Raw genomic sequence first — 14,498 nt, forward strand, 5'->3', positions numbered from 1 at the left:
ATTCTATTCTATTCTATTCTATTCTACACTTTGCAGGACATGACCACTAACTTGACTCTGTGGGTCAAGCCACACTGATGCTGGAACTTATGTCTCAGAATATGGCCCTTAAAACAGTCATCGCAGGAGAGCAGTCTGGATTGGGGCCATGGCATTTGGGGCTAGCTCTTCCCCTCTCTGCATGTCGTTTCCCTGATTGCCTAATACCACATTCCCTCAAAACCCTAATCAAGCTAACTTATGTTCAGTTCCTGGGAAGGTGTCCCAACAGCTTTTCATCCTACAAGTATTATTGTGTTCTAGGGCTTGTAACCCAATTTCAGTTATATGGGGAAAGGAATGGTGGGAAGCAGAGACAAGCAACTAAGGTAAAAATGGTGATACTGAATACAGAAATGGGAATTTCACTTTTTCTTCTTTTTATGGTACTATTAGATGAAGATTGGGGGCATTCATGGCTGGAGAGGGCAGAAAGGCCTTCCTTACACTTCTTTTCCATCAAAAATAGGTCCTGAGGGATACAGAGAGAAAAGAACATTGACTTTTTAAAAAGTGTTACATGTCTCTGTGAACCTGAGAACATGACATTTTCTCCCTAGCAGGGGCTTCCTCCTAAGTGTCATGCACCAATGAATGCTGGTAACTGCTGAGTTGTCCTCCTCCCTCACTGGTTACTGCAGGTATCTTTCTTGATGCTGGGACTGAACGGCCACCAGCTGATGTAGCTGACCTAGAAATCCCAGAAGACTCATCATCAAGTATAACTCTGTGGATGAATTTATCAATGCCAATTTGGAAAGAAATCCACCAGAGGTTGACTTAGGAGTCAACAGGGCCCCCAAAAGCCCTACATTCAGTGAATGACAACTTTCTGGTGATCCCTGGCCCAAAGACTGTCCACTCTGGTCAAGTGAGACCCAGGCCTAGTGGTGGGATTCAGCAGGTTCACACCACTTCGGTAGAATTGGTTGTTAAAATGATGCTTGTGAACAACCAGTTGTTAAATTATCTAAACCCCGCCACCGGAACCGATTGTTAAATTGTTTGAATGCTACCACTGCAGGCCCTGTGGAATGTATTACAATTCTGTGGGGCCTGTAGGATAGAGATGTTCTGTCAGGCCTGTGGTTGAGGACAGCAATGAATCTTAAGGAATCTGGCCTTTTCTTCCCTTTTCCCTTCCCCTTTTCCCATTGTTATCTTTTTTTCCACTTTCCCTTCTGAGCCTTCGGGGAGGGCGGTATACAAATATAATAAATAAATAAATAAATAAATAAATAAATAAATAAATAAATAAATAAATAAATAAATAAATAAATAAATAAATAAATGTATGAGTGATAGATGTGGGTGGGAGTGGTATTTTATTAGAAATGTTTTATCCCCCAGAAGTAATATATGGCACCAGAGTCTATACTGCACTGTATTAAAGTTTTAACATTGTTTTATTGTAAGCTGCCCTACGCCCATTGGGGAAGGATGACCTAAAAGTCAAATTAATCAGCCATGTCAGTCCTGGATCACAACAGAAGATTTCCCTTGGCCTTTTTTTTTTTTTTGCTGTTGTTTTTGACATGTAGGGTCGGATCCAAACAGCTTTTCTCCTGGTGAAAATATGAGAAAGGCATCTTCTTTGAACACAAAAAGGCAATGCTGGAGATCATGGGAACAGCATCCTACATTTGGAATAGCCATGTGACAGGGAGCTGTAGTAAGAATTGACCAAGATTGAGTGAAAAAAACTATAGCCACTTTTGTCAACTATGCTTTGGATTTCAGGACCTACAGTTTGGCTTTTCTTGAAAAGCACACATACACACCTTTAAAATATCTGTATCCTCTATGGTACTGGAGACTCAGTTTCATTACTGGTATCTCAGACTGTGTCTTACTTTTGGGATTCAGAGTGAATCCACAAGAGCTAAATTCTATGGATGAGTTTTTAGTAACAGAAAGAGCTGTTGTTCGAAACCATTTTGTTCCCATGGTTATTCGTAAGGGTCATATCCATTTCAAACTGACTATGTCCCCTTTTTCTCTACTGCCTATGAAATGAAGTCATACAAGATATTTAATTTTACTCCACTCCTTACCTGGGCCTTCCAATGAATAATTTCTGGCCAGGCATGGAATAGGTTGTATTTTGGATTATTCTGATGCTCCTGCGGAAGATGACAACCATGAACCATGGCCAGGTCTGCATGTGGGAAGCGTTGGAGCTGCTGAACCAACCCTTCCCTTCAAGATGTTCACAGCACAGTCAAAGCTAATCCAGGGGGCATCTCGAGAATCCCCACTGCTGCCTCCTCAGGTGGGAATTATTCACACAGCCAGAGTCCTTTTTCCCATTCATCAGCCAGATCTTCAAGCTGCCTCAGGATTTGCCCTCTGGTTGCACTTTTAGGCCTTAGTACAAGAGAGAGTGGGTCTTCTTGGCCAATGCCATCAAACCTCTTCATAATCCACAAAACTGTCCAGATAGTTAAGAAAACAGCACAGACAAAATGCAGTCACTGTACACATCAGTTTCTCCCTCCTGTTCTCCCCTTTCTTACCAGCTTCCTGTCTCCTTTGCACTAGGCCTCAGTGCCAACCATCTGGGGCAAAAGATGTTTGTGGCCAAAGGTACTGATGGTACAGGTGGACACAGTCCCGTTGATGTCAACCAGGCTGTGCCCAGTTGTGACACGAGTTCCTTTGGTCTTCAGTGCATCTTTATAGCATGTCAAGGTGGAGGTTTCTGTGGCAGAGTGGCCAAAGGAGGAACATGAGCTGTGTGCCAGTAGAAACGCACTGGGCAAGTCTGCTTGGGAGAAACCCTTCTGTTCCCTTTTCAGCAACATCCTCTCTGGTTTTGTTTCTGCAGGGGTCACCACAGTCCTTACCATGACTACTCTGAGCATCAGTGCAAGAAACTCTTTGCCAAAAGTGGCATATGCGACGGCCATGGACTGGTTCATAGCCGTCTGTTATGCCTTTGTGTTTTCTGCGCTGATTGAATTTGCAGCAGTCAACTACTTCACGAAACGCAGCTGGGCCTGGGATGGCAAGAAGGTTCTGGAGGCTCAGGAAATGAAGGTGAGGTCATGGAAACAGAAAGGCCAAAATGGCCAGCTGAAGCCCCACACAGAGCTTTGGGAAGTGTGTTCAATGCTATGCCAAAGGGCGTGAATCTGTCTGCAAAGTGGGACGGTGATGCTTGGAGCCTAACAGGGAAACCCAGCCTACATCCACAGGGAGTTGTATATTGCACACACTGTGCCATTGAAATAATTTGCAAATGAGAGTTCCTCTGGCCAAGACAGTCCACTTGTAAATGATGGCTCTAGTGCAAAAATAATGCAATGTCCAACCATGTGTGGGGGCATCCCAAGAAAACCATCAGCTGCATGCCCTCACTTTCTGACTTTTTGCATGTCACAAGATGAGTTCTGGTAATGCCTGTAACTGAAAAGCAATTTTTGAGATATGAGAGGTTAGTTGCACATGCTAAAAAGTCATACTGTGTATGCATTGCCTTCACATAGATAATTTCAAATGTTTATCTAATTAATACAACTGGTTAACAAACCTCACCTGCAAAGACACCATCATTACCAGCATGGTTTATTCATTTTTTAATTTCTCTATATTACTCGCCTATAACCAAAGCCCCCGGGCAATTTAAACATATAAGCCATGAGACACTCCTTTCAACAAGAAGCAAAGTTATCTAATATTTGTTTGTCATAATCGTTCTGTTGTAGATAGCATATCTGATACAAATTTATATCTGCTATGGTCCTTTCCACTATAGATTTGCTTCTTGATGAGGCTGTACAATTAAAATTGATTCAGGATTCTCCCAATCTTTTTGAATCTATGGACACATTTGGAATTTTGAGAATGCAGAGTGGGTACCAAAACAAAACATCTGCCATGGGCAGAGGCAGAGCAAGGGGAAACTGCGCCGGGACGCATACGCCCTGCGCCCCTGCTGTGGCATTGCCCACCCCTGCCCTGCCCTGCCCTGCCCTGGAACGCCCCTGGAACACCATGCCTCCATCACTGCTCCACCTGGGGCTTTGCGCCCTCCCTGCTCCATGGCGTTACGCCACTGGCCATAGGTGTGGGGTGCGGGTTAAACACAAAGTGTTGGGTGGTTGCAAGCCAAGCATCGTACTACATTGGAAGCAGCTGTTTTGAATGGGTGCAGGCTGGCAAAAACACAGGTAATGCATCCTGGGTTCTTCTGAAGCACCTCCTTTTCCAGTGAGATGGAGAGTTGGCTCTTTGCTTTAGGGAAGGGAAGCAGATGGGCACCTATCAAAGAAGCAAATGGGCACTTGAAAACCTATTGGTGGACACCGTGGCCCCCACAGGGGCCACACTGGGGATCACTTCCAGCAGAATATGAGAAATGAGCCTTGGTGAATTTATTTCTGCAGCATCAGCAATTTCTGGATGCCTTATATGAATGGATCTTTCATCTGTGCAACCATGCCAACATATAAAGGTTTTTCCCCCTTTCCTTCTCAGAAGAAAGAGCCTGTCACTTTGGCCAAGAAAACCAACAACACTTATAACATTGTGGGGACGACATACGCTCTCAACATCAACAAGGAGCCAGGCCTGCCCACCATTGCCAAGAGTGCTGCAGCCACCACAACCACCCCTGCTGCTGTTGTCGTCCCTCCTAAGTTGCCCCGAATGGAGGAGAAGCCCCCTGAGAACAAGAAGACCTACAACAGTGTCAGCAAGGTAGACAAAATGTCCCGCATCGTCTTTCCTGTCTTGTTCGCCATTTTCAATATGGTGTACTGGGCTACATATGTCAACCGGGAGTCAGCCATCAAGGGCATCATCGCCAAACAATGAAACGAGGCACATAAAACCTTCCCTCTGCCCGTGTGAACCAGGTGGAGGAATCTCTGTGGGGTTCCTTTGTCACTTGGCTGATTTGAGATTTGTTTTCTCTGCTGTTCTGATTCATTTTCTTCTCTTGAGTTCGTTACTCTTCCCCGTACAAACCAAACTGTGATTTTACAAGAAACTCTGATTTCTTATTTGTTTGTTTTTGTTCGTTTTTATTGTTGAGGGGAAAAAGTTCCATGGAAAAGTGTGCCTCTAACATGGTGAGTCTGGCGTCCACCTCCCCAGCTTCCCCTGCCTGCCCCCTCCCTGGAAGCTGGCTGCCTGCCCTTTCCTTCCATGCAAATTCTGCTGAGGAGAGCTGAGCTGTTTCTTTTCCCAGGCCTCTCCTGCCTTCTGATGGACTGCCCTGGTGATTCCAATTGTCTCTTTTGCACGTAGGGGTCCTCTGGTTGCTTCTGGAATCTGGTCAGTAAGGCTCATAGTGGCTTATCCGGTGCAGCTTCTTGTGCCTCAGGGAGAAAGAAGTTCCCAGTTGGGAAAGCAAGCCAGCTCCACTGGAGGGCTGTCATGTGGAGAGGGGTGACAAAGGAGGTGGGAAGATGTAGTGGAGACCTTTATGCCTAATAAAGGTTTACTGTACTGTACTGTAGTGGAGACCTTCTAACCCAGGAGTGCACCAGGCTGGGCTTGGTGCAAACTTCTGCTGTTGATAAGGTCAACTCTGCATATATAGCAGTGATTGTGTGAGCACGTTGCTGCACTTGACGGGCAAAGGCGCTCTCTTCAGCCATCTGTCAGCAGTGTTACGTCACATCCCTTGTTTTCCTTGGAATGCTTAGGAAATTCTCACTCTGGACTTCATGGTTCTGGATTACCTGTTTCAGAACACATGGGGGCATCCATTCGTTAGTTCCCTGATGATGTTGTGGACCGAATTTTCGGATGTCATAAAGTTAACTGTGCAGGCACATGTTACAGCATTCCACCCTTTCGTGCCTTTTTCTTCCTGCATACGTTAGGTGCACACTGAAAAACTGTGTGCAATGATTTGTTGAGAATGCATTTGCTCATTTGTATGCATGAGCACATCATTGTGTGCATGTCCATTTTGATTCTTCATGGAGGGTTTATAGTCTACACATTTTAACGGTTTTTCAGATAACACCATAGTTCTCTCTCTCTCTCTCTCTCTCTCTCTCTCTCTCTCTCGGCCATAGGAAGAGTCATTTAATTCCAGCTGTAGGCTGATGCTGAAGCAGGGCTGAGCAATTCATTCTCAGTTTCCCCTTGTGAGGTAGGCCCTGTGAAGTAGGACACAATTGCAGAAAAGGTTGCCCTCCCTTTCCTTATTTTTGAGTAGAATAACAGAAAAGCTACAACTCTCTTGGATCTTTGATTTTGCACTGACTTTTCCAGACTTTGCCTTATGATAGGCTTAGATTTGTTTGTTTCCTCTCTGGCCCATCCCATAATAGTAGACTTGCTGTCTTGCATCCATTTGTGCCCACCTAAATTAAATATACGAGGTCAAAAAAGTGTGCCAAAAGGGGGCACCTTGAGATGCATTATGAAGTAGCTGGATTAGCAACTAATAATAATAATAAATAATAATAATAGTAACTTAAGAACTTATTTTATCTAGTGCTTTTATGTACCATTAGTCCACCCTTATGGGTCCTCAAACAGGTTAACAGATCAGAATTTAAAATATAAAACCAGCCAGAATTATGAAAAATACAGCAAGAGGTAAAAATTCCACAAAAACTATAACAGCTTCAGAAAGTTGTGAATGGACACCCTGACCCAAGTTCACCACTTAAAAACTATTCTGATAATGGAGAATGGGTGTGAGTGTGCTTTCACTAAAAGAGAAAGAGAGAGGTTATAGAAGAGGGGAATTGTAAGATATTGAACATCTCAATCATTGTTTATTTAGAGAGTTCGAAGCTTTGGGTCATAAAATATCTAGAAATAATATTTACCATAACCCACACCAATGGTTTATAAACTAATACCTCTGACCAATAAAGCAGATTCCTGAAGGCTTTTACGCTTGCTGGAATAAGCCATCTGCCGCGGGATGAGCACACACATTCTGGCATAACTAATTATGCATCAATACCTTTTTTATACACCCCACTAAACCAAGCTCCTGAATTTCCCTTCTACAAGCTCCTGAATTTCCCTTCTACAGCTCAGGATCTGAAAATCCATGGGAGCTGGAAACCAATTTTGGGCTCATGACTTCCTCTGTGGAGATCATCCCTGAAGTATTTCAGCAGCGCTAACTGATCTCATGAAAACAACTACATTCTAATGCAAAATATAATCTCTGGACAATATAAATTACATTGAATGCAAGCTGCTATATAAGCCTTGCATAATCACCAGGCTGTCTGGGGGATTGATAAGCGACATGTTCTAAAGGGAGGCCCGTCCCCTTAATCTGCTTTGAGGCAGGAGAAGCAAATTCCTGGACCCATCACATCTTTCCTTGTGTTACTGCCACTGACAGATAAGTGCTGCATGCTACCTTTGATGTCTGCTCAATGTGTCTCCTATCTAAATTATTAAACGTGTAAACATCTGAGGTAAACAACCTGAACGCATCCAGCAAATCTCATTAGCCTTGACATTGTGCCATCCAAAAAGTGCTCCTGCCAAGCGTGAGCCACAGGGACCCACGTCACCGCCCACCTGCCCATTACATCGCCTCTGGGGTGCTGTAAGGAGGGAAGGGCGTAACTGGAGCTGGGGGTACTGAGTTGTGGGACATGTTTCCTGGACACCTCTTTGTTCCACCGTCTCCTCCTCCTCCCTCACCCATTCCAGGCCTACCTTATTCATACTAAGATTTCTGCAATGAAACAGATGTTTCCCATAGAACGTAGCAAGCAGATTGGGATGGAACCAAAGCTTTCCTGCCTTGCAGAGGTCTAATCTTTGCTGTTCTGAGCCAGTCGGTAAATGGTATCAGGCTTCTTCGCACCCTCGTAAACATCAGCAAGAATAGCAGGAGATTTCCTCATTGAGGCTTCTTCCTGTAGGTGGCCACCTTGTCCTTTCCTCTCCGTGTTCTCCTGACCTTGGCTGCGAATATCTATGCAAAGATGTTCTAACTGTGTTTAGGACACAATGAGCTCTCCAAACCCATCTGAAGCTTATTTGTCTCCCTATCCAGCAATGTCTGTTCCACTCTCGTTACTTTGGGCACACGTGGGTGAAGGTGCACGGGGGCTTAGGAGGTAGGAGGGGCATCCCCTGGCATTTCTTGCAGAGATTTACCTTCCTTCATATTCTTGCCGACTGCCAGGCAGCTTCAGGCTCACGCTGCCGCTCGGGCCTCCATCCTTTCTGTGCCTCTGGTTGTCAGGGATGTCACTTGTTGCAACTGAGCTGATGTTTAATTTTCGAATTTCTTTTGCCAAGTCTCCCTGCTGCTTCCTTCTCTGCTGAATGCTCACAAGGGACCACTCGGTTGCCTATCAAGCAGTGAAAAGATTTTGCTTATCTGCTTTTAATGGGGATGGAGGGGCGGGGAAGCAGAGAGGGGAGAATAGCTGCTCCGGCAGAGGTTTATGATGCAATCCTACACCGAGTTGATTCCAGCAGACATAGAATGAATCTACTTAGGATTTCATGGTCAGAAATGGATCTTTCCTGTCTATGGGTACAGTCAGCTTGAATTAACATCCCCCATCTCTCTGCTCACCACTTCCACACTTCTTTATTTAGGCCAAGCAATCCTCCTTTTCCCAGGGAATACCTCTTTCCTTGGTTCCTTCAGACATAAATCCCTCCACTCTGTGCAGGTCCATTGGAGGGATATTACAGAATTCTGAATTTCCTGGTTAGGGATCGCACTCTTTTCTCATTTAGATATATCATTCAATCAATCTACTGTGTTCATAGGCCAGCATAAGGTAAATAAGATACAATTGAAAGGAAAAATATATTAAATCTGTAAATATAATAATGGATTCTGTTAAAAAAAATCTAGAAGCAGGGCCAATAAAAAAGATGGCAGCTCAGCTTCCAATCCATCCTGCATAAACAAAAGTCACACTCTTCTCCATGAGGTACTGCTGAGTTTCTTCATTTGCAGGACATTTGATATTTCTGAAGGAATCTCTCTGTTTTCTACTCCAAACCCATAGAAGTGATTGGGACTCTGCTCTGAAACTCTCATTTCTTTCTCTAGCGCTTATCTTCACTGCTTGCAGGGCTGTTCTTTTCCTGATATTCAGTGAGATAACTTGGGTTTGTGAGCACAAGCAGCATAGGAAAGGATGATGGAGAGGCAAGCCAGGCTGAGCACCTGGCTCTTTGCCTGGGAATGCCTGTGGGGAAAAGTATAGCTTATTTACAGCAGCAATCATTTAATTTTCAAAGAGAACATTGGAAAAAATAGTTTAGTAATAATGATCTTCAACTCGGACTTCCTGCAATCTGTTAATGGTTTGCTCACCTTTCAAAGCGATCAGTATTTTGAGCAGGGTCATGTCTATGCAGTTAGCATCATTCAGCACAGTGGTTGGCGAAATAGCCACTTTGGGTCTATGCTCAAAATGTATCAGCTCAGTTGGATTGTGTATATGACCCAAGGCCATCATGGGCTGGTCATGCATCATTTACATGCAGTTGCCTTTCAAAGTGTATGTGTTGTTCTGTGCCTTTGCTGCCAGCAGGATCCATTATGCTGGACATAGTCAGAATTTACAGGATTAAACTACAATTCCCAGTTGGCAGTGCCAGAATGTGCAATGTATTTGCAATAGAGTTTAGAAAAGACACTCAACTTTCCAAGTCAGGTAGGAAAAAGGGACAAGGTTGCAGTGCTCGAGAGATAAGCTGGACAGCTTCCCTTCCCCCTTCCCCCCAACACAGAAGGGTCAGGGTAGTCAAGGAAGTCACCCTTTTTATTATTATTATTATTTTCTGTTAAATGGATTTGGTGAAGGAGTGTGGGGGTGGGCAAACAGGAACAGCCACAGAAGAAAGAATAGCAGGGACCAAACGTTTGCGATGTAATTTAGAATAACTTCAAGTGCTCAATAAAAAGCAAACTTTGAAGGGGTGGGAACTGTGTGGTCAGACTGACATTCAAGAGGAAACATGTCTGAAAATCACATGCAACTGCTTTGCATAATCTTGCATCATCTGCTTAGCATAATTTTTTCCTTTAAGGTTCCAAACTCCTAGAATGCTATGGTTAGTTACACATCTTCGTTCTGTGACTTTTGAGGGTATGACTTCAAATTATCAGCTAGGGCAGTGGTGGCGAACCTTTGGCACTCCAGATGTTATGGACTACAATTCCCAGCAGCCCCTGCCAGCATGGCCAGCAGGGACTGATGGGAATTGTAGTCCATAACATCTGGAGTGCCAAAGGTTCGCCACCACGGAGCTAGGGTAACAAAAAAAACAACAACCTCCCATTTCAAAGGCAGCATCGCTTGATCCCGGGAGTAAGCAAAAAGGAAAGCAATTTAGGAGCTTTCAGCCATCATCTAGCTGGGCTTGGGTGGAAATAAAATGTCTACTCTAGATAACATGGCTAGTCTTGCAAAGCAATTCTTATGTTTTAAGAATGCAAAAGAGGAAGCTACAGCAGAAGACTTTGGAAGGGATAGAGACACTTAAGGCTGTCAAATAAGAGGTTTAAGATAGTAATACTCTTAAAAAGATAGAGCTGCTTCGAGGACAACAGTGTTACAAGGATAGGCTTGCAACTAAAGGGAAAAGAGTGTTAGAATGGAGTGCTTCTTAAAGGCAAGAGCTCCTTTAGTGGAGAAATTGGCTTATGGGATAGAAGTCTGTAAGAAGCTTGGTGGAGGCTAATTTTTGTGAAATGTTTGCTAGGGCAATCATGCCAAAGCTTTTTATGCTTATGAACTTTGTGAGATTGTGCACAAAATCTCCAGGCTGGAAGTGACCCTAGTCGGGGACCCTGTGCTTTGACTCATCCACATTTTTTTTAAACCACAGCATTCCTGGAGTAGAGAACCCAGCAGAAAACTCACACACTGCACAGAAGATGCAGGAAAAAACAGCAGATCCCAAAGGGCTCATTTAGTATCTTCCTGCTCTATGCTTGGCCCTTAAGCAGTACCCGCAGGCCAGTCTAGACAAGCTTTGTGGCAAGTTAGGATGAATGGTCCTTGGGGGGGTGCCATCTAGTCACAGTTTCCTTATTCTGACTCCATAGGGGTTTCAAGGCAAGAGATGAACAGAGGCTGCTTGCCATTGCATTCCTCTGCGCAGTAGCCCTAGACTTCCTCAGTGGTCTCCCAATCCAAGCACTAACCAAGGCTGACCCTGCTTAGCTTCTGAGATCTGATTGGATCAGGCTAGCCTGGGCCATCTAGGTCATGGTAGAGTGGTCCAAACCAAGTGCCAAAAGAATCCACATTCTGCATTAGAAGCAGAAATACAGAGTTATGCAAATGCACTTACAGTGCCATCCCAAACAGATTTACACCCTTTTAAGTCCACTGTATGTATAAAGCTTGGAAGGATGCAGCCCTGCTTTGGATAGCCCTCAAAGTCTGCAGAGAGGGAAGGCCAATTAGCTATCACTGTTAAACCTGGAAGGCAATTTCCCTTATCACACTTGCTCTTTAGTTACAACATCATCCTCAGCTTTCTTGCAACTACATTTCTTTGAATTGTCATTAATTCACAAATGTCAGGGAGGACTGCAGCTGAGGCCCAGCAATGTGATTAAAACCATGTTTCCCCCCAAGTTGAAAATGGAAAACATTTGAAAATTAAAGACTGACCTTTTTAATTTCAAACTTTCCCCTTTCGAGATTTGGGCTTGCTAAACCATTTCAAAAATTCACAACTCCCCCAAGCCTTATTGTGCAAGTGTAAGGCAATGTTAGGCACCAGTGTACCAAATCTGATAAGATAATAACTGAGTTTTTTCCCGTAACCCCATTAATGCAAAAGTATCTCACATTCTGAATGTTGGAAAAGTTAAATTAGGAGAATGTGGCTCTGACTCAGTTCTAGGCTAGTTTTTCTATGTGCAGTTCTGGTTGATTTACATGAAATTGATCCACCAAGCCCTATGGAGATCAGATGAGCATCATAAAATGCAGCTACTGGTATCTGGATGTTTGTCAACATATTTGTGAATGCACCATGAAGTCACAGCCAACTTATGATGAGCCCTGCATAGGTGTCAAACTCACGGCCCTCCAGATGTTATGGACTACAGTTCCCATCATCCACTGCCAGCATGATGGTGGCAGTGGATGATGGGAACTGTAGTCCATAACATCTGGAGGGCCGCAAGTTTGACATCTGTGCTTAGAGGTTTCAAGGCAAGAGATTTCAGAGGTGATTTGCCATTGCCTACCTTAGCATGGGCTGAGAGAGTTCAGAGAGTTCTGGCCAAAGGTCACCCAGCAGGCTCCATGTGGAGGTCAGGAACTGAACACAGTTCTCTAGATTAGAGTATACCAAGCTTAACCACTGCACCACACTGGCTCTCTTGTGCATTTTACAGGTAAATCCAAGGGTTTGGAAGAAGGGTGACAGGGGCTGCACTGGGATCTAGTTCATCAGCATTTAGTTCATTGTCTGAAAAGGAATTCTAGGGTGAAGCATACTGGGAAGAATAAAACGAATGAGAGTCCAGTGCTAACCATGTGACAGGAAGGGGTACAACAAAGCACGTGCATCTAAACTATCTTTTAGAACATGGGGAGACAGGCAGTAGAATAAATATGGGGGGGGGAGGTTAAGGGAAAGAAGCCAATAAATAATGGTAAGCCAACCTCCTACAGAAAAGATACACTCCTAAGCAATGCTATACTCTTCATTAAAATCAATGGATATAGGGCCAAACTACACATGGCACTTTACGGAAGTTCTCATTGGGTATGAGCAGTCATATTTCAGCTGTGAGTCCCCAGTGGCAATTCCATATAATAGTGTTGCAGGGGTAAATAAACCCCCCTGCACCATTTAAAATAGTGTGGAGGGCTAGATAGGAGCTCCCCCTCCCCCTATGTCACGGTCCCAACCAAAATCTGGCCCCTTCAGCACTACTAAACAGAGTTCCCACAGGAAAATTGCAGCAGGTGTATGGCTAGCAGCCCCTGTGGTGAACATGTAACAAATGTCACCTCTAGTTTAGCCCTTAGGAGGATGTGATTCTATCACGGATTGCACTGTTGGATTAGCAGAATGGCTAAATTGGGCAGGTGAGTATAAAGAAAGGGGGAATAAGATTTGAGAGAGACTTAATGAGCTCATTTTGAATCTGTCAAAGAACAGGAAGCTGATGGAGACCAAATATGGTAAAGGGGTGCAAGGTGGTCAAAATAATGAGCAAGAAAATGAATCCAGACTACAGAATTAATAATTACAATCAAAGGTTTAAAGAGAGAAAGCTAAAAACCAATCAGGAGAAAATTTCAATCGACAGGTTCTAAGATGATTACGGTCTGTACAAGAGGTTTAGCAACATCAAACGTCAGAAATGAATGGATTTTTGAAACATAAAGACTTTATTTCTTCTGTGACTGGGAGGGGAAATAAAGGGAAAGATCAAAGGAAACTCTAAGATCAGAAGCCAAAGAAGATGAGTGAGCAGCGATACCCCCAATATATTTGAACAGAAATAATCACTGGAGGTCTTCACCAGGGCTGTATCCTTGCCAAGAGAGGTCAGATTCCACACTTGTGCAGGGGCGTGTGTGGGAAAAAATGGTGCGAGTCCACACCAGTCAGAAAAAAAATTCTCAAGAAAAATTGGAGGATCACTGTTAGAAGGGGATTGTTTCAATCATTGTTGAAAGGGATAATTATTGGAGTGAGGTCTTTTTTGCTCTGTTTACTAAGGGAAATAATAGCATATTGTTATTATTTCAATTAGTAATGTCAAATGTCAGAAAACATTATTATTTTTTGAATGAACAGGTCATCAAAATGTGAAATGATGAGATCCAGAGGAATGTCTAGCGCAGAAAAGAATGAAATCTACTTTGTTAAGAAAAGCTAAAATGAAAAGGGGAGCAGCAGAGACAGCAAGAAGCAGGAGGTGGAAAAGGAACTGCAGTAGTAAAAGAAGAGATGTCTGGTGAATGGCAGGTTTTAATAAAATACTCAGCAAAAAGGAAAGAAAGGAAGGGAAAAAAGATAATTGAAGGGAGAAAATAAACCAGGAAAGGATGAAGATGATTATATCAAACCAGAGAAAATTAGGAGAGGACACAGCAAGAGACAAACAATTGTGGAGCAAGTTCATTTTTTCTTCTTTGTGATCATTTGGTAGCTCCGATGTAAACAAAAGCAAACCAAGCAGGGGAGATTTCGTGATGGAGCAGGAAGCAAAAGATGCAGGAAGAAAAAATGTGCAGGTGAAACATCAAACAAAAGAGAATAAAGAAGAAAAATGAGGGTGGGGAACAGAGGTGAAGAAAACAGAACACAATTAGTCCGCGTTTAGTGCATGTGAATGGTATAGTATTTTGTTGGGGTGGTCGTGAAATAGAATGTGAGCATGGACCGAGTAGCTGAAAGCAACAGTGGTTTGGAGCTGAAATGCACACGTTCCGCAAATGTTTCCTCTTTCCTCTCCAATGAAACCTGCCCCTTTTCCCAGCCATTTTTGTGCCACCATGAGAATG

The 14,498-nt window shown here is 43.6% G+C and overlaps 1 protein-coding gene across 2 annotated transcripts in view; it reads left to right on the top strand.

The window, feature by feature from the left end:
• Positions 1-10,118, top strand: part of LOC125442867 (gamma-aminobutyric acid receptor subunit alpha-3-like) — a 73,786-nt gene extending 63,668 nt beyond the window's left edge. For both annotated transcript variants that reach the window (XM_048514632.1, XM_048514633.1), the window contains 2 exons: positions 2,867-3,078; positions 4,519-10,118. In XM_048514632.1, the coding sequence (XP_048370589.1) occupies positions 2,867-3,078; positions 4,519-4,857 (551 nt within the window). In that variant the 3' untranslated portion in view covers positions 4,858-10,118. The remainder of the gene's footprint in view (positions 1-2,866; positions 3,079-4,518) is intronic.
• The last annotated feature ends 4,380 nt before the right edge of the window (positions 10,119-14,498 follow it).

This window comes from Sphaerodactylus townsendi, linkage group LG13 (assembly GCF_021028975.2).
Source record: "Sphaerodactylus townsendi isolate TG3544 linkage group LG13, MPM_Stown_v2.3, whole genome shotgun sequence".
NCBI classification, from domain to species: Eukaryota; Metazoa; Chordata; class Lepidosauria; order Squamata; family Sphaerodactylidae; genus Sphaerodactylus; species Sphaerodactylus townsendi.